The sequence below is a fragment of the Ochotona princeps genome, chromosome 11 (genome assembly GCF_030435755.1).
Source record: "Ochotona princeps isolate mOchPri1 chromosome 11, mOchPri1.hap1, whole genome shotgun sequence".
Taxonomy (NCBI): domain Eukaryota; kingdom Metazoa; phylum Chordata; class Mammalia; order Lagomorpha; family Ochotonidae; genus Ochotona; species Ochotona princeps.
The window spans coordinates 50,565,621-50,588,972 of NC_080842.1; the positions used below are offsets into that span (position 1 = coordinate 50,565,621).

At 49.2% G+C, this 23,352-nt stretch overlaps 1 protein-coding gene across 5 annotated transcripts in view; it reads right to left on the reverse strand.

Moving 5' to 3' along the window:
- Positions 1 to 23,352, reverse strand: part of TBC1D1 (TBC1 domain family member 1) — a 187,713-nt gene that overhangs the window by 14,501 nt on the left and 149,860 nt on the right. For all 5 annotated transcript variants that reach the window (XM_058670217.1, XM_058670216.1, XM_058670215.1 and 2 more), the window contains 5 exons: positions 15,911 to 16,096; positions 11,739 to 11,900; positions 7,620 to 7,778; positions 2,172 to 2,416; positions 58 to 217 (listed from right to left, as the gene is read on the reverse strand). In XM_058670217.1, the coding sequence (XP_058526200.1) occupies positions 58 to 217; positions 2,172 to 2,416; positions 7,620 to 7,778; positions 11,739 to 11,900; positions 15,911 to 16,096 (912 nt within the window). The remainder of the gene's footprint in view (positions 1 to 57; positions 218 to 2,171; positions 2,417 to 7,619; positions 7,779 to 11,738; positions 11,901 to 15,910; positions 16,097 to 23,352) is intronic.

Sequence of the window (23,352 nt, forward strand, 5' to 3'; positions counted from 1 at the left end):
GATGTGGAACCCACCTGATGGTGGGCTCTGGCAAACACAGTAAAAAGAAATGCTCACCAAAGACTCTGGCAACAAATCCCAGTGGGAACTGTGAGGCAAACACGGTGAGGAACCAGGGCGCGGCGTAGAGGCTGGGGCCGATCTCATGCTCTTCCAGGTGATTGTACAGGTCTCGGTGGTAGTCGTGGAGTAGCCGCGAGAGCTGGTACATCTGGATCTGCAGAGACAGACACCCACGGGGCTGAGAAGTCCGCGCCTGCCACGGGGCCACGCTGCTCTCCAGGGTGTGCAACCACCACAGCTCTAAACATTACATGAAACCCACTGCCTGAACTCCTGATTCACCCGATTTGGGCACAGCCACAGGTGAGAGAAGTATGCTTTCCTCAGGATTAGAACACTTGAGATAGGGCTGAGTACCCCTCAATTAACGGAATGCTCAAAAGGCTTCCGAGTTTGGAGCTCCACTGGAAAAACCGATGAGAATGTAAAACACTCAGACACTCGGAAATCTGGATTGTTTCTTGCTTCTGTTTCAGATGAGGGCTGTCCAACCTATATATGGATCCTGGGCAACTTGAGGAAACAAGTGTTTTTCTTATGATGGAGCAAAGAGCTTTTCCAACTCCAGCTCAACTCCTACTGCAAGGGCTGCTTCCTGGGAGGATGACAAGGTGCTGGCAAGAAGCTCACTCCTGGCCCCGGTGGCCCCACAATGAGTCCCACGGCTCGCACAAGCCCCAGGTGCCCAGACTGAGCCTGAACTAATCACCCAGAGAATGTCAGAATCCTACTGGGATGCCACAAGCTGGCTATGTCCCGCACAAACTGCAACAAAAGTCCAAACAGTTGTCAGAGATTCAGACAAGGCAATCCTCCTGCGGCTCTTCCATATCTAAGAGTCTCATCAGCCAAGGTTATGACACTCAGAGTCCTGCAGCTGACCAAAGGACACAAAACTCAAAAGTTGCGCTCCCCGCTGACAGCTGCGGGGGCGGGGGGTGGGGGGCTGAAGCCCAGGGAGGGAGTGCAGGAGGAACCTAACAGGGTTAGGTTAGATGAGGACAGGAAGTGCCCTGAATGGGCTGGGGTGGCTCCCTGTAAGAGACTGATGTTCACAGGGTCGCTGTGCTAGGATGGAGATCAGGGGCTTCAGTCACAGAGTTTGCTGCTCTCCAACAGAGTGTGCAAGCTTCCCAAGGCCCCCTGCCTGCAAGGTTCCTAAAAAGACAGAATTCTGGTAGTTCGACAACACAGAAACATGGGTCCCAGCACCGCAAGCTGCATTTAGGAGCGCTCCTGGCACCCAGAGCCCTCCCCGCCCCTGACAGCCACGAGCAGCCACATTTGGCCCTCCAGGACACATCGCTGTGCCTGGTGTCTAACAAGAGACTCATTCATTCACAAAACATGCTCATTTATCACCTAACAATGGTTCCACATTCTGGAAAGCACGCCGTGAAATCATCGTGCAATCATAGGGTGTACTCACCTAGATTCACGATGTCACTAGGTGACATAATCTTACAGGACCACTAAGTGGACCCTCATGAATGCGTGTCATTATGTGCTGTATGCCTATCTGGGCTGGGTGCACACTTCATCCTGCCACTGTGCTGGAAAATCTAGCTATACGGCTCCAAGACCAATAAGCTCCCTCTCACAAAGCTTACATGCTAAGGGGTAAAGGAGTAACAAAAAAGTAAATCCTGGCAGTAACTCTGCTGTGTCAAAGGAGAGACAAGATAACGTGACATGCTGCGCCTGAGGTGGGAGAAACGGATAGGACAGGCCAACAGGATGAGCTTCTCCCAGGCTAGCACACTGGATCTGACTCCTGGAAGGCAACAGGGAGACTGGGGAACAGACCACCTAGCCATTACACAGGAAGGTGCCTGCAGGGAGTCAACAGGTTGGGGCTTACACTTGCTTGCTGTGTGACCTGCCTGATGACCTACCTTTCTGGGTCTTAAGGTTTCCCACCTACACAGTGAGCCAATGAATGGTGCCTTCCTGTGAGTTATTACAAAGGCAAACACACATGCGACACGGGGGCAGGACCTAGCCCAGAGTCAGCACTTGGCAACAACAGTGGCTACAGTACTAATGGTGGAACACACCTCAGGTGCACCTGCACCTCTGTTTCCAAGGACACAAGAGAGGCTCCTTACCTGTAAGATAATCATGTCCGGCCGATACTGTTTCCGCAGGCCCATGTCAAACATTAGAAACTTGAGCATTCGAAATGCTTCTTCCTCGCTCATATGCAGCAGTAAGATGCCTGCTACAAAGCTGAGACCCTGGCAGTACCCCACTTCCTGGTCTAGAAGTGAGTAGGCCTTCAAAATGTTGTAGAGCGACAGCTGGCCGGCTCCAAGCTGGGCAGAGAAGTAGGGATGTGTTGGAAAGGTTCGTCCTGTGAAAGGGACACACGCTCACTGTGATTAAGAGCAAAGAAAGCCTACTGAGCTGAGCCAGAAATCCACCATCCTGCAGGTGAGAAAACCTTCAGAAGTTGGAGTGCAGCATAAATCGACTTCCACACCACCCTGTTCAGCACACGAAGCTGACCAGCTGCAGTGAGGATGGGCACTCACTTCTGCTCAGTGTGTGTGCTAACAGGGCTTTGAGGGAAGGAGCTAGAGCTGCCGCTGCACCTGAACGTCCAGCCATGCACAAACACCAATCTCTGGGGTGAGCAGCTGCTGGCTTCTCTGCAGATCAGCCGCCTCTTCTGGAGAGGGCAGAAGGCACACTTTGCACAGGCGGCTGCATAGGTGGTGGCGCCAGCACAATGCCTGATGTGGATGGCTGCCATGACGGCTCTGCTGTCTCATGCACCACTCTGTAGATCCACCACATGCATTTTATCCACCACACCCCAACCAAGACAGAAAAAGAGAAAAAGAGCAGGCATGCATGTAACACAAGTATACTACATATGCAAAAATGTCAGCTCGAGGAATTGCCTTGCAGAACTACTATTCTGTTAGCTACAATGTGCCACAGGAGCCTGAAAATCTCTGAGACTTCCACAGGTTAAAAAACCCACACATCCCAGCAACTGATTTTCACCATATGTGGAATTCATAAGCAGGTAAAACAGAAAGCTGATATGAATTCCAAGCAGTAACAAAATAAAACCATTACAAAATAAATAGTAATAATAATAATAAAAAACCATTACAGAAACTAGAGCCTCCAAAATATCTGCACAGCCTAAACTTTCAGATCTTTAATTACTACTCAGATGGACTGTGTGTGCAATGCGGCAGTTTCAGCATGTGTTCTGCACAAACCTAAGCTCAGCATGGCTTCCAGCAAGCTGCAGGGCCCTCCCCAATGCCCAGAGGGCTGGTGCTCGGGTGGGGGCTCCCAAGGACCATCAGCCAGCAGGCAAAGAGCCCTAAGTCTCTCTGAGGTTCAGCTCCTAGTTAACAGGCTAAGAGTGACAGTGTACGGCAGACGTCTTCCACGCGGCTGGACTCGGGAAGGCATTCCTCCCTGCTCATGCTCTGCCAGGTGGATGGTTCTCATCAGGTCCAACAGTTTCGGGTGGTCTTTGAGACCCTTTTAGGGGTGCATGGGGACCTGTCTTTTTCTTTATGTTAGAGGGTACTTCCAAAACTTCAGGAGAAAATGAAACTAAATATGAGAAGTTTGAGTATAAAAAATTTTAAAACCATTTACTTTTTTTCATAATACACGTTTCTGTGAACTTTCTAAAGACCTCTCATAGGTAAAGATTTAAAAACTTTTTGTACAAAGCTAGGTACCTTTCCATTGTACTTTCCCACCAACTTTTTGAAAACATAACCACACAGATTGAAGAGAAGATGATAATCCAAATGATTCTATTAAGTCAGATATATAAGCAGGCCACGTGGGTGGGAAACAGCCCTGCTGGGTTAACGAAGTTCTCTGACAATCTACATTTGCATGGTGCAGTGTTGCCAATTGCAGCCTGTAGCCCACCTCCCATTCACGGGCACCAAACTAGAACCGGGAGAGAACAAGAACATGTGGATATGCTATTCACCTGCAGAGGGGCTGCAGCCTCAGTGCGTGGTGAGAACACACTGAGAACCCTTCAAAAGATTCTCACTAGGAGCAGGACACTGCTGGCCACTGGGCTGCTTGTTCAGCCTGTGGAAAGAGTTCAGCCCCAGTCCCTGATGGCAGAAGGCCGCACGCCCCTTGGAGAACACTGGCTCGGCCAGGCTTCAGCTTAGGGAAAACACCGTGCTTCTGCCGCCCTAGACGGAAAACAGGTAAAAAATGGTAATGCCTCCCCTACAAACACATCAGAACACAGGGTCTGTATGTCTCCCACAAAACAGGTCTTTTGAACTTCAATCTTCTCTCTAAAGTCTGCTTCACACACAAAAGGAGGTTGAAACTGCATGGGGAGAGTCAAACATGAGCTCAAAGAAGCCCTCTTGCTCTTATTAAAAAGACAGCACCCTGGGAGCCTGAAGCTGCTGGGAGGCCCTGCGAGGCCACCACCACCCAGACACTCCTGATGCACTCCTTCATTCTGGGGGAGTGCTCCAAGCATTCCTAAGGACTTTCCCGTCATCTAGGAGATGTCTTTCCAGGATAAATCTCATCCTTTTCCAGAGGGTGAAGATGAAATATTTTTGTCCAGAAGTTTCCAAGCAGGAATCGCATGGGGGCTCATTGGGCACGCCCATCCCAGGTCATTCCACCCCCCAAGGAATGCTGTGTCAACACCAGTCCAAGCAGGGTGGCCTCTCCAGGCGGTTTCTACAAGCTCCTCAAAAGAAATTCCATGGGGTCCCCTCCCACACACCACCTGACCACAGCGCCCACCTGAATTGAGCTGACGTGAGGCCTCCTTGTCTCAGTTTCATTGACCAAGTCGCAGCTACTGTGTGAGGGCCAGCTGTGCCCTGCAAAGCTGTTCTGGCTGTGAGGAGCTGACTGACAGGTCTCTGCCTTCTCGTTTTCCCCAGGGATGGGGAGACACCTGCATGGTGTTTCCCATGGTCCTAGTGGCAAACTAGTTCCCACCCTGGCCTTCTAACTCCCAGGGCCTAGGTCCCCCCTTCCTTCCTGACCTCCAAGACTCCTTCCTGAATGAAGATCTGGGACCCCCCACTTCTCAAGCTGCTGCGCTCAGCACTGAGCAGGATCTGAAACAGGAGAAGGCTCCTCGAAGAGGAAAAACAGGCAGCCTTTTTCATTCCTGAGAACTGCACACAGCGTGCTCATCAGCTGCCTTGTGCTTCTCCCCACCGGAAGGTGGTCTTCCTGAAGGTCTGAATGTTCCTCAAGAGTATTCTGTGGAATCAGTGCTGATGGGCGTGGTCAGGAGGTTCAGCAGAGGGCTCTGCCATGGGCCTGTTAGGCCCAGGAACCCTTTCCTGTGTCCCGCACCTGCTGCGCACACTCCTTTTCAGCAGCACCATCAGGGACATAGGTTGGCTGGCAGTGTCAGCCTGGCCGCAGGAGCGCTTACACCACTTAAAGCTGTGAACACTGCTCGCTGCGGCCTGTTGGAAGGGTTGGGAAGAGGCCGCTGTGGGTCAGCCACCAGCACACCACTGGATTAGGGTTTCTGTTCCTGCACACACTAGGTGGGTTGTTGTGCATTCTTGGTGAATTACATCAAGTAGAAGCACAAAGCAACGCACCAGCTCTGCTGCCCCATTCTTCCTGCAGCAGCAGCTACTGACACTGAGTCCCAGAGGAGGGAAACCCATTTCAAACAGCCCATCCTCCCCGCTGAGGGGGGAGAAGCAGGGCGAACTGCCTGTCCCCATGCCCTCTCAGCCTGCAGGCCACCCTCCAGCTCTCACATCATTGCTCAGGACAATAATGTACTGTCGTCTTTTCTGGTACTTATCACACTAGCCAATACATCTATGGCCAACTGATGAAACAGCTTTCTTGGAGAGCAGCAGGCCAGCTGGGTGCCAGCACCATGGAAGGTACCCTGATCTGTGAGCCCTAGCCAGGTCTTGCCAGTCATCCCTTCCCACAGTGACATGGGACTCCTAGGCTTGGAGGGCAGGAGCAGCTGGTGTAGGTCTTAGCTGACTGAGCTTCTCTGTGTCTCAGTGTCTTTGTTTCAAAACTGTTTCTCAGTTTCTTTTTTTTTTTTTTTTAAGATTTATTGTTATTGGAAAGTCAGATATACACAGAGGAGGAGAGACAGAGAGGAAGATCTTCCCTCCGATGTTTCACTCCCCAAGTGAGCCGCAACAGGCCGGTGCGCGCCGATCCAAAGCCGGGAACCAGGAACCTCTTCCGGGTCTCCCACGCGGGTGCAGGGTCCCAATGCATTGGGCCGTCCTCAACTGCTTTCCCAGGCCACAAGCAGGGAGCTGGATGGGAAGTGGAGCTGCCGGGATTAGAATCGGCGCCCATATGGGATCCCAGGGCTTTCAAGGTGAGGACTTTAGCCACTAGGCATGCCGCCGGGCCCCAAGTGCTTCTCAGTTTCTGAGAGAAGGTACAGGGCCCATTTCCCAGGGCTGCTGGGAAGGCTGCCTAAGATGGGGGTGTCATGCTGTACCTCCCATTCCACCTAGTCCCTTGCTCAGCAGCAAACTGTGTCACTCTGAGCGACTCACTCAACCCTTCTGTTCTTCAGTTTTTCTCAGCTATGAACAGGGATGGGACAGTGCTGTGAGGGCAAAAGACTGTCATTTAGGGGACTTGACACACAACTGGCCCAAGGCAAGGGCAAGTGGTAGCTTCAACTAATGATGATGGCAGCAACAATGAATGTGACCATCACCACACAGCAAAGAGTGAGGGCCAGGCCAGAGGTGTCTGTGAGATGATGCCTGCGCTCAGACCTCAGGGAGACTGAAATGAACAGAGATTCACTGTGTGACCCTGACACAGGGCAATGCTCCTGCTCACACTGCTCCCTGCACAGGGAGCCTCACAGAGCCAGGCCTGAGGGTTGCCCCTGGGAAGCTTTGAGCAGCCACAGCAACGCAGAACAGGTGTTCTGGGAGCAGGGCCATGGGCTTCATGCAGCCAACTCTCCAAGCTTGGCGGAGTCCTCAGAAAACTTGTGGAAACATGTGTAATACAAAAATGATACACACGTTTCAAAAATATTTTCCACCAAAATTGTCTCTTAAGTCCACTGTCTAGATCCTCTGATGTATCTGTACGTGCCCAATGCACAGTGTCCATCTCTGAGTTTTTAAATTGTTCGGGAGACCAGATGATGTTTCCAAGATGAAGTCAAGGCGTGCACATGCACTGCGTCCTACAATTTTTTTCCAATGAATTCTATCTGTAAGCAGAAGAGCTAGGGAAGGAGTGGTTCCAGACACCTGTTGTTTTCCAGAACATTCCTTTGGCTGATGTCACAGCCTCCCCATGACCTGTACATTGCTAGGCTGAGCCCGAGTTGTGACTACAGCTTTGATGGCTGGCCTCTCCATGCCAAGTGGGGATAATAGGCTACCTCCACAACACACACAGTTATGCACCTGAAGGAGCCATCTGGGACTATTCCAAGGTTGCTGAAACAAAAAACCAGCAGCCAGATCACTCCACATCTCAGACTATCTCCCCATGCTTTCCCAGAGAGAGAGAAATCTCCATTTTCATTGTATGTCGTGCAGCCTTACCGAGGTCGATGAGGATGGCGTGCTGCTGGGATGTCAGCTGCTTTAGGAGTTCTTTGTATGGCACATCCCTCGGTTGCTGTTTGCTGGGGAACGGATGCTTCAGGTGGAACTGCTCTGCCAGAAATTTCCAGATTTCACCCCGATGATGACGTGGGACACCTTTAAACAGAGGAACAGGAAATTCAGAGGGTGCCAAACGCAACTTAATAATGAGTTCAGTCCATTGGTCAGAATCCTTGTTCCATCATCAATGAATAGCACAGGAGCAGTAGGGAAGTGACCAAAGGTCAGCCTCCTTACCGACCCATAGGGGTCCCCCTTCCATTCTCCTCCAGTCCCTTCCCCGTCCTCTCACTTCTCGAACAGGTACTCTATTCCCCCTCAGCCACTCTCTGCGAAGCAGAAACTGATAAAAATGGCAGGCACCCCCTAGCCAGTGCCAGTTAATAGCAACCCAGGGAACTCAGACCCAAACAGGCAAAAACTACAATGCAAACATGGTCTCACCAAAGGGACAGGAGCAGAGTGAGGGGGAGCTCAGCCAGAGGCCAGTGGGCCTGCTTCTAAGCGAGCAATCAGGCTTGCGTGGAACCCTCTGCTTGAGCCAAGCCTTAAAGATGCGGGAAAGGAATTGAACAAAAGGACCAGTCAGGCAAACAAACTCAGAAATGAGCCTGCCATTGCCTACTGGGTACAAGAGTGCCTGCGGGGCGGGGCAGCTGGCAGCCAGGCCAGGAGAGTCAGTGAAAGGTTAAATCCAATGCAATTTAGTTAAAAATAAAATTCAAAATTTCATACATAAATACGACGACAAACAAAGAGCAAAAGCTCTAGGGAACCACTGGATATTTTTCCACTGCTGGAGGTGGGGTGAGGAGTGTAGGCTAGCAGCCTAATAGAAGCCAAGCTCCAGGTCCGCAGCATAGGGATAGAGGCTCAATGTTCCTCGTGTTGGAATCACCATATAAGGCTGCTACTCAGACGTATGCTAGCGGAAGTGACTGAAATGAACATGTGTGGGTTTGCATTGAGGAGTAACTGAGTTCATTTATTGACAGATCCACAAACTTTTGACAAAATACCCTGTTGCCTCTCAGAGATTCTTAATACGAAGTATGTCTGTTGTCTGCAGACTGTAGGAGAAAAACAGGGCCAGCATTAGTCATGACCACAGCCTGCAATGTTTCTAAGTGCTTATCCCAGCATTCCCCTACCATCCTGTGCAGTGAGCTAAACAGTGTACCCTCCTAAGACAGGTCCATTTCCCAATTCTTGGGACCTGTGACTGTCACATAACTTGAGAACAGGGTCTCTACAGATATAATAATACCCTTATATTAAAAAACAAACAAAAAACAAAACAAAACCAGAGAGACCAGCACAATGGTACAATTGCCTAATCCTCACCTGGAAGCACTGGTTCATGTCCTGGCTGTTCCACTTCACATCCAGCGCCCTGTTTATGGCCTGGGAAAGCAGAGAAGAATGGCCCAAAGACTTGGGACCCTGTACCCATTTGTGAGACCCAGAGGAAACTCATGGCTCCTGGCTTCAGATTGGCTCAGCTTTGGCGGTTGTGGCCACTCTGAGAGTGAACCAACAGGCACAAGATCTTCCTTCTGCCTCACTTTTCCTTTGTAAATCTGCCTTTCCAATAAAAATAAATAAATCTTAGAAAGGAAGGAATGGAAGGAAGGAAGGGGAAAAAAGAGAGAGAAAGACTGATCAATTGATCCAGAGAAGAGCGACCATGGGGGCCGAGATGGAGGGATTCTGATGGTGTCACGGAACGCTGGCAGCCCACAGAAACCAGAAGAGGCCAGCACAGCCGTGCTGACACCTTGACTTTGGGTCAGAACTGCAAGAGTGAAATTTCTGTTGTTCTAGCCACCAGTTTAGGAGTAATTTGCCATGGTAGCAATAGGAAACTAGTACACCTTGATATGTGATTTTTGCTTGTTCATTTAACTGTTCCTTTGAAAGAGAGATTGAGACAAAACACACACACACACACACAGAGCCCAAAAGGCCAGGGCCAGACTGAAAACAGGAATTTGGAGCTCCAACTTTCCCATGTGGGCAGCAGGGGCCCAAGCTCATCTTCCTGGGTGCATCAGCAGGGAGCAGACTGGAGGCTGAGTAGCAGCTGGGCATATGCGAGGCTGGTTTCACAGGCGGCAACTTAACCCACTGCCCCACAACGCCCGCCCTTAATTCTTGCCTTTTTGTTATACCTTTTCATACTCTTCCACCTCAGGGATATATCTTGAGTTCATACACATAGACACACATGCACGTGTACACAAATCCCTAATACTTTAATTCCTATTGAGAAATGAATGTCATCTGGAAAACAACACTGTGAGTGATTTATAGTGGGGCTTTTTCATGAAGTAGTTTCTCTTTCAAACTGGAAATTTTTCCCAAGTTATGATATGTCCAGTTTCCTCTTGATTAATAAATCATTCCTATTATCTTATCAGACTTCTTTTTGGAAAAAGAACTTTGGCAGTGTCACTGGACAGCACTATGTAGTCTGGTATTCAAGAGCAAGCTCAGATTCTGTGATACAAAGCAAACGGCCATGCAGACGGGACCTGGTGTTTTTTCTGGGAATGACCAGCACGTGCTTTGGCCTTTGCTCCTAACCCAGCAGAGGCACTGGAGGTGCAGCCTACGCACAGCCTGTAGGCAAACCCGAGAGCAGGAATGAAAGCAGACTGGCTGCAGACAGGGTCCCAGGTGGGCAGGGCGCCATACCGCTTGCAAACACTGCTTTCCATCATTACTTATTTGGAACGTAAGATATAATCACATTTAAAAGAAAACAGAAGTTTTTGAAAGTGCAAATGGTATAAGAAGAAATTGGAAAAAAAAAACATAATCATATTGCACATACAGTTTCCCAACTGTTCAAAGTGCAGAGGGAGGAAGGTTATGGATGATTTTAACAGGACAACCATCCTCCCTAGGGCCAGCCAGGTGAGCCAGGCAGTACGGCAGCCTGCCCAGAACCTGGACATCTGTAAAATGCATCCTGGGTGAGTTTTTCAAAGGCCTTGCAAGGTCAAAAGCAAAGGTTTTCTTCAATCTCACTTTTAAAATGTGACTCACAAATCAGACAACGGCAGTCATTTGCTTGGCATCGAGAAATCTGTGTGTTGAAAGCAGCTTAGAGGAGAGTAAAGTGATCTGGCCAAGCTGGGGAGTCAGGGGGATATTCCTACTTGGCTGCAGTCCACCCAAGTCTATAAACTGTCCCATCATCCACGCTCAGTGTCACCACCCAGGGTCTAGATTTCTCGGATGCTCTCATCAGTCCCCCTCACAGAGTGCACAACAGCAGCATAAAACACACAAGCAGCCAGCTGCCAGCTGCCAGCCTTCTAAGAAGCTCAGACACCTGCACCAGCTGTCTTCCATAAAAGGAATACTGCCATACAGTCAACTGGGACTAAGGAAGAAAAGCCACATCATTTTCTCCGCTTCTTCCTTTTTCCAAACTGTAATCTGGGACCATTTGGCAGCAGCACAAGGCTGCAACTGCTATCAGTACAGGCAACAGGCAGATGGCTCTAAGATCCTCTGTGACAGCCACACCTCTCCCTTCACCAGGCAGCAGGGAAGGGCTCAGAAAGGCAAGGAAGGCTGCCAGAGGGCATGTGAAAAGCAGTTGTCAGTTTTGACGCTGAAGTCTTCATCACTACACCTGTGTCTGGTTTCTGAGAACAGTACTGGCAGGCTATGATTCAAGTGGAGGCAGTGCAGTGTGGTGGGTAGAACCCCAGCAAGCGGAACTGTGAGCCCAGCTCTATTGCCTGAGCCACTTCCAGTTGCTCTGTGTCCTTATCCATAGAAGGGGCAAAGTCTTGCCCAGCAATGACCACCTATTGTTACTAAAATTGATGCTATCAAAATATGGGGAAAAGTTAAAAAAAAAACCATAGGACTATAGTAGAAAAAACTTCGTTAACTCTCTCAGAAAACAGTGCATATGTAACATGTGTAAAGGAGAGATGCCACCAAAATTAGAATTGAGATTTTTTTTTTTAATTCCACAGTTCTACCTAATGACCAATGAAGGGTGACGCTGATCAGGCGATTCCTAACAAAACTCACCTTGCCCGACAGCCGAGTGCATTCTGTCCATGTCAAACTTGATCTTTGCCCGGCCCGGAGTGCCGAGCATCTTTTCCCACACTGCAGTCACCTCTTTAAGACAAGGAGTGATTTCCTCATAATCGAGCTTCAGGCGCTTGTTGAGCAGATCGTTTTCGGAGGCTGGAATGGATCATGGAAGAGCAGGTTAGCCAACGTCGCACCTCTCAGTACACAGCATGGCTGCCTGTTTGCTATGGCACAAAGACATGCAGTGCCCCCCACCAGCCTAATAGGCTCACGGTGAAGTTGCTGTTCCCATTGAACCCCATTTCCCTTGTCTTGGAAAATTCCTGAAGGCTTGGAGGTATCCCTGATTCCTCTCGCCCTTTATCCCAAGTGTCCCATTGGCTGTACTGCTAAGATGTATCCCACTTCTGCCCTATTGTTTCTATCTCCACGGTGGCCCTATTAAATTATAAGCATCGGGCCTGGTGGCGTGGCCTAGCGGCTAAAGTCCTCGCCTTGAAAGCCCCGGGATCCCATATGGGCGCCGGTTCTAATTCCGGCAGCTCCACTTCCCATCCAGCTCCCTGCTTGTGGCCTGAGAAAGCAGTCGAGGACGGCCCAAGGCTTTGGGACACTGCACCCGCGTGGGAGACCCGGAAGAGGTTCCTGGTTCCCAGCTTTGGATCGGCGCGCACCGGCCCGTTGCGGCTCACTTGGGGAGTGAATCATCGGACGGAAGATCTTCCTCTCTGTCTCTCCTCCTCTCTGTATATCTGGCTGTAATAAAATGAATAAATCTTTAAAAAAAAAAATGATAAGCATCTCAGCTTTGTGTGAAAATGCCTGGGCTTCATCCAGTCTTTTTGTTCAAAGGCGAGGTGCTCTGAGGCTGGGTCCTCTATTTTGAGACAAATCTCCTTTCGGAAGTTTCTGCCCTTGCTCCTGCTTCAGCCTGCTGGAGGCAAAGAGGAAGCTTCCACCCCTGCAGCTGACAGTTCCTCAAGCACGCGCAGCTGTGGTGCTGCACAGCTGTACTCAATCTAATGCTCCAGAAGGATGCAGGAGACCTGCGGCAGTGAACTGTGGGAAGGGCTGCAGATGCGGAAGCTTTCAAGGGATTCCCTGGTCCAACCTCTTATGTCACGGACATAGAAACTGAGGCTCGGAGATGTAGGCCCCTTGCCCAAGACTGCACAGCAGTTAGCAGGCAGCCAATTCCACGAGGTCAAGTGAGGACTCCCCCTCAACGTCATAGCTTTCCCTCTACCATCTTCACAAAAGTCTTTTTCCTTTGACTTCAAAGAATGTTTTTTAAAGTCCTGGTAAATCATTCTCTACAAGGAAGATTTTATGCCCTAAATTAAAGAAAAAAAAAAAAACTCTGCTGATTTTGTTTGGCAGTGGTAAGCAAGGAAAACACAAAATTCATGTCACTAGAGTTAAGCTAATGCATACAGCGAGTTGAGTTTGGAACCAGCCTTGCTGAACGGTGCCTGGAACAGCCCTGAGCTCTCGGCGTCAATATACGTTTCTCTGGCAGGGAAGTCTGCAGGGAGCATATCTGACTATCGAAACACAGCCTGGGCAGGCAGCAGGAGGAATTTGCTTTGATGTCAACAGCACTTCACACGTCTGCAAAGACTTAATCCATGTAGTTTGCTGTTGGCCCATGCCAACATCCCACTGTTCGGAAACCTGACAACCGTGCTGCCTGAAATCAGTGGCCTTCCACATGGCTTATTAGCCAAGGCAGATGGTGCAAACCTGTAACAAACCCCAAGGCCATGCCAAGGCAGGGATTTCAGACAAAGAAGCCAACTGTTTAAAAATGTGAAACAGCAGCGCACACACTCATGCTGTTTGTGAGCTGACTAGGCTGAAGTAGACAACACTGAGACAACTGTACCACCACATTGTGTACAACCTTATCATGTAATTTAAATGTCTGAGCTAACTTGGACTTTGTAACACTCGGGCTTGATGTAGGCGCATTGTGTGAGGAGGGCTGCTGTTGTTGTACCTCAGTTCTGCTCTTGAACGACTGCTTTCACAGACAAAACTCTCCTGCCAAGTGCCATCAAACGAAGGGCCAGCACTGTCACATCAGCATCCCACTTGGTGAAATTAACGCAGCACCCAGCAAGGTGTTCTGGGGAACCCAGCATCTCTGTCCTTTTCATCCTAGTCTGTCTGGTCATCTTTTGCACAGCAGCAGTATGTGGCTTTTGCAGCTTACTGATCCTGCCTGATCAGCACCAGTTGAGACTGTCCCTCTGGCTTTACAGTGATGCCCTCATTTTTACCAGCTTGTCATTTGCCAGAACGCTGGCCAGCACACATTAAGCATGATGACCTACACCAGCAATCTCTATGATTCAACAGTCCCAATACACACATGACTGTAAATCCTGGCTCTAAAGCTGTCACGTAGCTGATGATACGCCCAGTGATGTCATCACTATTAAACACCTTCTAGATATACATCTTTGGAATTACTATTAAGAGTACAAAAGAAAATAACAGAAAAGTGAGCACTCACCTGCTCTAAACTCCCTCCCTCATGGTGCCATAACCTGCTCCAGTATCCTGATGGTGTGGCCCCTCCCTGTCACTTTAATACTATATACGGGAAAGCTTGTAACACCCTTAACGCAGTTATTCTAACTGTTGGACTACCTGCATGTTAAAGACGTCACAGGCACAGTGCTGAAGTCCTGGCTCTGCTCCCATCCCAGCATCCTACTACTGTGCACCCCGGAAAGCAGTGGGCAATAGTTCAAGGAACTGGGCTCCTGTCAGTCACTTGAGAGACTGAGACTGAGTTCCTGGTGCCTGGCTCTGGCCCGGCCCAGCCTCAGCTGTCGCACACATTTAGAGACTGAAGCAGTAGATGGGCGATTGCTCTTTTTTTTCTCTCTCTGCCTCTCAAGTAAAAAATAAGTAAGTGATATATTGTAAAAAGGTCATCATATTACTTTACACAGACCAAATGACCCTCACCTAAGATGCCTGGGCCCAGCAGGGCTTCAGTTTCAATCCTTTGCAGATTTTGGAATATCTGCATAGACTTTACCAATTGAGCATCTCTAATTTAAAAATGTGAGATTTGAAAGACTCCCAAACCTGAGACTTTTCCAGCATTATGTCAGCACTCAACAAATTTCACATTTCAGATGTCTGGATTAGGGATGCTGAATGCGTGCTTCACTTCCTGTTTCATCTCTGCTGACTGCTTCTTCCCACTTGATGAATTTACGCCTTTCCCACCCGCAGGCATGCTAGTGCTGGCACTCAGTGCCATCCTAAGTCAGGAAAGCTGGGCTTACAGCACAGAGAACATCCACCTTCCCACCACGCACTAGAATCCATGAGCTGGAGTCAGCGTCTTAATGATTCTTGGCTTCATGCAAACATCAAGGTCACTGCCACAAGTGAAAACCTTGCAGTCAAGGCAGACGGTTGAATGAAAGTTCTCTGCTTCCCCAGCTGTCCTGCAGGGATGGCAGTATGCCATGGTCCCCTCCACAGTCACCCCTCTGCATGGCCAGGCAGCTCTCTACATTCTGAACCCTGAGCCCCTTCCACAGGTATCACTACTTACCCTCGCTAGTTACTCAGGAAGTGGTATTTGTTACTTTAAGCCGTCAATAGAGAGACCGGAAATGAACACAACCTAGACTTCGATGCTTGTGTCTTTTTTTGTATGTGTGTGGTGCTGAATCAGCACCAGCATAGATGCACTGCTGTGTTTTTTGAGTTCCTAACTCACTTTGGTGAACTGCACGTAACCTAACAACTTGCACAGGTCAGTCGCTACGTCACACCTGACTGAGAAGTAGGAAGAGACAGAGGAAAACAAAAACAAAAAAACAAAACAGAAGCCCTTTACAGAGGGCTAGAGCTGAAATTCGAAGCTTGTTTATTTCAGAAGGTCTAGCCACTGTGCTAATACAATGACCCCTGTGCTGGAATAATGAACAGTCAGGGAAACTATGACTACTTTTCCAGAAAGTGAAAAGGGTTAACAGTATTTGTAAAACAAACAGTACAGTCTCACACACATGGTGTGTGTGTTTGTGTGTGTGTGTGTGTGTGTAAAATCAGAGACAATTTATACTTGATGTGAATTATCGCTTCCCAAGCACAAGTATTCAAGCCCGCCAGGCCCATTCAACAGCACCAACCTTGCAGCTTCTGGTTCTCCTTCTCCATCCTCAGGAGCAGGATCTGCTGCAGGATAGCCTTTCGCCACAGCTCTCGAAGCTCCCTTGAGGTCCTTTTCTTCTCCTCGGGCACGGGACCAAAGGGCCCATCTTCACAAACAGGCTCTAGGGGAGACCGTGGTGGGAGGTCTCCCAGCTCCGTATAATCTGAGGAGGGAAAAGGACTTCCTTGAAGGCTGTTTTCCAACAAAGAGATCTAGGTTCCAACAGCATCAAATCGGTCAACTCTGCCCACACAGTTAACGTAATGAATGTCACCCAATGTAAATTTCACATTTGAAAACACACTGGAATATGCTCTGGGCCACACTCTTGAAACAAAGAGTCTACAGAAGTCACAGCAGCTGGGGGAATTTTCAGATACCTTCTTTTTAAGGTGTGGTATTTTATCTTCTGATGAAGTTACTCCAAAAGGGGACCACTGACAACGGCAAATATTCATTTAGTGCCTGTTAGGCACCAACCTGTTCAAAAGCTGCCTGTGTGACAATGCTCACAACCAGACATGGGTAACTCAGGTATTCACTGTGCCACCTCACCAACAACAGTGTGCCCATTGTGAGTACGGTCCCTGGTACTCAGCAGGGACTGCGCAAATAGCAGCTGAATAAAGGAACCACTAAATATAAGCTGGATTACTTAATTGTTTCCTATCTTTCCTAAATTTAATTGTTTTTCCAATTAAATTTCAAGGAATATGATGCAAATTATGATTAAAACCAAAGGAGGAAAAATTCTCCCCTTCAAAATTCTCAGGACCCCCTCCCCCCCAAAGCTGTACACTTAGGCATTACTAAATGCAGTAGCTTTACTCTTTCATTCAAAAGAAATTTCAGTCCATATTCTCATTTCACTGTATTCTATAGCTGCAAGTCTTCCATTTTGGATATTTCTTTCTTCATCATCTTGGTGTTGAAACCCTATGGAAGCTCTTTGTCTCATAGGGCAGGTATCCGTAATTCTGCCACTTTGCAAGGAATGCTGTTTCCCAAGAATAATTCTTGTGGGATGTCCTGGCTGATGTGGCCAACACTGGCATGGTGGTGAGGATAGCACCTGAACACACTTCTACATGTATGCCCGGAGGACCGGGACGTGGACTGTATACAGAAACACAGCTCCCTAACCAGGATGAAGAACTGGTCTTGACATTGTTTCCTCCATTAGTAAAACAGATTCACCTGAGTGCTTTCCTCTCAGCTCACTCCTGGAGTGTACATCACTTTCAAATCTGGAATCGCCATGAACAGCGTAACTCAAGTGGGGACATTGGGACATTCCTAGTACTTCGGACTGTTCTATCCCCAGGTCCATTTGCTTGCTGCAAATTGCATATCTGACAAGGACTAATGTTTACAGGAGATCATACAGTGCTACCTTTTTAGTACATACTGAAATTAAACTGAAAAAATGTGTGCATTCATGGGGCCAGCTCTCTGGTTTAGCAAATCAAGCCACCACCTATGATATCAGCATTTCATATAGGCACTGGTTTGAGTTCCAGCTGCTCCATTTCCGATCCAACTCCCTGTTAATGACTTGGGAAAGCGGCATTGGATGGTTCCACCACTTGGGCTCCTGAAACCAAGTGGAAGAACTGGGTGAAGTTCCTGGCTTTTGCCTGGCCCAACCCTGGTCATCGTGGCCATTTGGGGGAATGAATCAGTAGATCAAAGATTTTGCTCTCTGTACTTCTTTGAAACAGTTAAAAAACAATTTTTTTTAAAAGGAATGTGTACTTTTGTTGGTGATGACAGCTATGACAGCTGAGAAACAAACCATCTTCCTGAATCTTTGTCATTGGCTTTTTTCTTATCATTAGCTAGAGATTGTTGAGCTTTTTCCATGCATCAAGTCCTTGACACAAGGAAGCTTGTCTAATCCCCACAGCAAACTCATGAAATAGGTGACAGTGTCTTCTCTAATTCTACAGCCAGAATAACAAAGGTATCATGAGGTTTTGCAGCTTGGCCAAGTCCACACGGTGAGCAGGAAGCAGACTGATAATCTGAAGCAAGGTGTATTTTCCTTCCCTGAGAACACGTGAGGCTGGGCTGAGCCTGCACGGTTCAGGCTGCTCTACCCAGATGGGATGTGGCATTCACCGTCAGCAGCCTCCAATAGGTTCTAAGAATTTTAAGACTGGCCATAATTCAGGGGCCCTACAAAAGAGGTGCTCCCTTCAATCATTGCTGGGACATCCCCACAGGGTTGTAAACAGGGGCTCTGCTGCTGTGTGGACATCTCAATGAAACAAGTTTCCCTCCAACAACTCTGGGCTGGGCACTGCTGCCCTCTTTTTGCTCTTTGTACCCTGGGAGGTGAAAGGGGATGATACCACATGGCTGGTACGAGCAGGATGGCTGCTGTGACAATCAGGAAAAGCAATGCACACATAGTTCCCTATTTTGTTCCCAGCATGAGTGGCCCTTCTGGTATGTTCTCAGAACACTGACTTTGCATCCTGAATCGTGGCTCTTCTCTCCACTCACAGCCAGGAAAAGAATGGAGGGATGGTGCCTTACTCCCCAATTCTGAAGCGTTAGCTGGGTGCTGCCCTGCAACAGGGCACCCGGAAACGCTCTCCAGTCCTCAGCAACAAAAGGAAAAAAATCCCAGATTCTGAAACCTCTGTTTTAACAACAGAGGTAGAAATTAGAAATCAGAGTTAAAACTGCAAGGAAATCTTAACCATAGATTAACATCTGCAACCTCTTCTGATTGCAACAGCTGAATAAATTTCTTAAAAAACAAAAAATCCTGAAAACCAGCTATGACTAAGGCACAGACTCTCTGATTTTAAGAGAGCAATTCTGAAACGCATATGACCACTAGAACTAAAGAAATATCAACAAAGTATTCTAGACGTTCAGCAAAGAAAGATGACAAGGTGGGCTCTGAAGCTGGATGCCGGCGGGGGGTCAAACCCTGGCTCCAGCAGGAAGCAAGCTCACCCTGTCCCCCAAACAGGGCACTGGATCCCCTTACAAAACATCTCTATAACACTGCCTTTACGGTCCGGCAGTGTGGCCTAGTGGCTAAAGTCCTCACCTTGAACGCCCCGGGATCCCATATGGGCGCCGGTTCTAATCCCAGCAGCTCCACTTCCCATCCAGTTTCCTGCTTGTGGCCTGGGAAAGCAGTTGAGGACACCCCAAAGCCTTGGGACCCTGCACCCGTGTGGGAGACCTGGAAGAGCTCCTGGCTCCTGGCTTCGGATTGGCACAGCACCGGCCGTTGCGGTCACTTGGGGAGTGAATCATCGGATGGAAGATCTTCCTCTCTGTCTCTCCTCCTCTCTGTATATCTCACTTTCCAATAAAAATAAATGAATCTTAAAAAAAAAAATAAGAAAACCAAGACAAGGAACATTGAATCCATGTATTGGCTGAAATAAAATTGGGAAACAAGTTGTACAATAAGCACATTACTTGGTCCTGGAAAGATGGCTGGGCCCTTAGGGAACGCATAACCCGGGGGGGAGGGGTCACACAAACAAAAAGCTATAAAAAATAAAAACAAAAACAAAAACATGTGCATCAGGACACAGAAGAGAGAGCCTAGCCCTGAGGGATGCGGGGTGGACAGACACACAAATTTAACAGAAAGCATCTAAGACATGCAGAAACAAGGAATAGACAGACAGCAACCCTGCAGGGCCTTTCCTTGCCCTCTCCCAAATTGGCCATGTTGGGTTCCTGTCTGGGGCTGCATGAAGACAGCAAGAGATGAGGAAGCCAAAAGCCCTGAGAAGTCTGGTTAGAGGTTATGACCACAGTTGGAGCAGCAGCAAGACAGATGGTGTGGCAGCAAGAGGTGCAGGGGGCCAGGGAGGAGGCCTGCACAGGAGGGCGAACACAAGGCCCCCTGGGAGCTCTGCAAGGAGGGGGAGTTCCCTCTGCTGGGAGTGGAGACCCAGGACCTTGGTGTCTCCCCAGTGGTGGCTATGAAAGCTGAGGTCATGAAAGCTGGAGAGGACCGACAAAGGCTGTGGACTAACTGCATTGCATGGGATAACATTTTCCTTTGAAATAGCATCTATGTCAGCCTCTGCAAAGGGAATGATACTGCACATTTGAATCAGGGCTATCATGTCTTAATTAAAGATAATAAAACTCAGGGGACAGCATTGTGATATAGTGAGTAAAGCCATGTCCTGTAGTACCTGGCATCCCATGTGGGCACTGGTTCATGTCCTGGCTGCTCTACTTCCAAAGCAGCTCCTTACTTACAGCCTGGGAAAGCAGCAGCAGATGCCCCAAGTGCTTGGGCCCCTGCTACCACGTGGGAGACATGGATGAATCCAGCTTCAGCCTGGTCCAGTGCTAGTCACTGCTGCCATCTAGCGAATGAAGCAGCTGATGGAAGATCTATTTTCCTCTCTGTAACTGACTTCCACATCAATCAATCAATCAATCAACCAAACTTTCTTTAAAAAAATCCAAGAAACAAACATTCAGCCTTGGAACATAAAATGCCACTCTGTGTAGCAATTTGCTCTTGCCTGTGACCACTTAGGGGAGGACTGCTTCTGAGTTGTGGCTCTTGCAACTTGATGAAGTGTGGCTGCAAAGGTTCAGGGTCAGCAGAAAGTGCTCTGGGCTCCCCAGGGGACTTCCCACCAGCACTCACAGTCCCCTGCTTACTTTCCTTTATCCTTCAGGACTGTGTTGGAGGGAGGTCAGCCCCCATAGGAACACACAGGCATACAGCTCACAGGGGCACCGGAAGAAGACAGCTTCCTTCCTTCTCGGATGTGCAAGCTGAGGCTCACCTTCCCAAGATGCCAGGCAGAATGTTTACAAGCACCCACTTACTTCATCTTGCCACAACAGGAAGAGAAATGACAAGGCCTGGGACACATTGCTGACAAGCCAGTGGAGCCAGGACCAGAACCTTTCCCAGTGCCTCAAGACAGGGGCAGTGCGTGCCAGAGGAAAGCATGATGCCTGGTCCCTGGAGTGCTGGTGCTGAACTCTGAGGAGTCAGCCAGCATCCAGGCTGCTGTGTGCCTTAGTTCCTCTACCTGTAAGTCACAGGCGGTCACAGCACCCTCTTCCCAGGGCTCTGTTGTGAGATTACATGGAAAATCCTGGGAAGCACTTTTAAACATGACTCGGTTTAGAGCCATTGCTCAATTCCTGCTAGCATTGTTTTCTCTCCCCAAAATAATCTCTTGGCAAAACATTTCTGTTCCTGAGATGTCTCCACAATCACATTGGAGTTGGAGCTAAAAAAAGCAAAATGGGTTTAGTGCAGTGTGCTGAGGCGGCCCAGGACACAGTCCTGCCCGTCCATTTGCAGCAAGCAGCTGCGGTGCAGAGGGGCGGACACTCCCACAGGGCTGGGATGCCCTTTTGGCCTTTCTTTGTCTGGAGGGCTCCACTCCTCCCCCAGTGCCAAAGTTCAGCTCCAAAGAGTCCAGCCCCTGGGGCTGCTTCTCCTGGCCGCTCCCTATGCCCTGCCCTGAGCACACACAATCAACCAAGAGGAGTTCAGACAGGCAGGACAGCAGGGCACCCTGGGGCACCTTGGGGAGGACAGGGCCAAAGGGAGAGAAAACAAAAGGGCCCAGAATAGCTGGAGGGGTGACAAACACTCACAGGGGCACACAGAAAGGGGGTACAGCCATAGCTCTTCGGAAGGGTTTCATCCTTATGCCATGCAAAATGGTCACAGACTATCAAAGATTTTACAGCTACATAGGGATCTGCCACTTACAACTTGAGATATATAGAAGTGTGAAAGAAGCAGATAACAAACAAAGCATTAATCCTCTCTATGGCCAATCATCCCCAGAAAAATAATGCAATGAAATGCAGCCAGTCTCTATGGAGAGAGCTGAGTAGTGACAGAGCATGGAGCTATGGGTGGTGAGAGTGCCCAGGGCCCACCTGCGGGAGTGAGGGTCCTAGGCACAGCGCTCCTGTAGGGTAGTGGAGGGATTGCTAAGTGCTATGGTATGACTGGGAAGAACAACTGCCAAAGGGAGAGGCATGATCCCTCCCAGGGTACAGGTGCGCAGTGCAGGAATGAGAACAAAGCCGCAGATGCATACGATAGAGGCAAGGACTACAAGGAGCTCCAGGGCCCAGGCAGGAAAAGGCACAGGAGTGCCCAGGGTGATGCTAGCTTGCCACATCTGGCAAGGGCAGCAAATGGTACTGGCCATTAAGTCCCATATCAGTTTGGTCTCTGGGGCATTTCCTGGAGCTTGCTAGAAAGGCACTTTCCTGGTCTCACTGCAGACCTGGGGGAACCATAAATTCTAGTGAACACCTGGCCTTCTTGAGGTGAATAACCACAAATTCTAACACTCACACAGTTTGGGAACCGCTGGCCTCTGGCTTTCAACACTGTCTTAGCCACTCGGCTTAGGTGATGTTTACCTTCATCGGTGGCTTCATAGCATGTGACACTGGCGAGCAAGGGCACCTTTCAAAGCAATTATCTCAAGTTAACTAAGCGTGACTCTATCCATCATGGGTGAACTGACCATTAAACAGTGTTTAAAAATGCAATATATCTGGCTTTCTAAGTACTGGTCAAATCGCATTATTTCTGTCAAAGGCAATTGTTAGGACTAAATTAAAACCATTTTCTTGGGAAATGCATTCAGAACATGGCCATGGCTGCTCCCTGCTGAGCCGGATCAACTGGCCCTGTCTGACTGGCGCTCATCAATCTCCTTCCAGACCACATTCAAATCCACACATAAATAGAGACGCCAACTGGTGAGTCACCCATCACGAAGAGAAAGATACACCACCAGGAATCAAGGCTGCCATTTCTCAACCGAGTTCCTGAAGCACTGGCAGAGAAGCATCTGGGCTTTCAGAGCAGCCTTGGCACCACTGCTGCCACAGCTGCCACTCCAGCCCCAGCCTCACCTTGCCAGGAGCCCCCTCCCTCTCACCCCAACACCACACCTTTCCCCAAGAGGTGAGCTCATGGCCTGGGGCCTTCTGTTTCATGCATGAAGCCTGATGGAGAGAAATCTCAGGGAAGAAGCCAGTTTCATACCGTCTTATCTCCCTTGACCATGACACCATGTGCTCTGTGGGCCCAGGGCCAGACCCAAGATGACAAGGGGGCTGTGGCAGGAAGAAGGCCTCCAACTGGTACCCTGAGACACTCTGTTGGTAAAGCCCAGATCTGGGGCGGGGACGGAGGATGGAGCCCTCTCAGCCTGGAGTGCTGTGTGAGATCCTACATGTGCACTGGCTTCCCTACATGTCAACCTCCTTCCTGTTTTATCCTCATAACAGAGCTGGTCTACTCTTCTTGGAAGAGCATGGACGCCACCGGGGAGGGCTCCAGGCACAAGGCCTCATCTGAACCTGCTTGCTTCCCAGGGGTGCCATCTTCCTGTGGCAGGTGGGCACAGCAGAAGCCTGTGATCT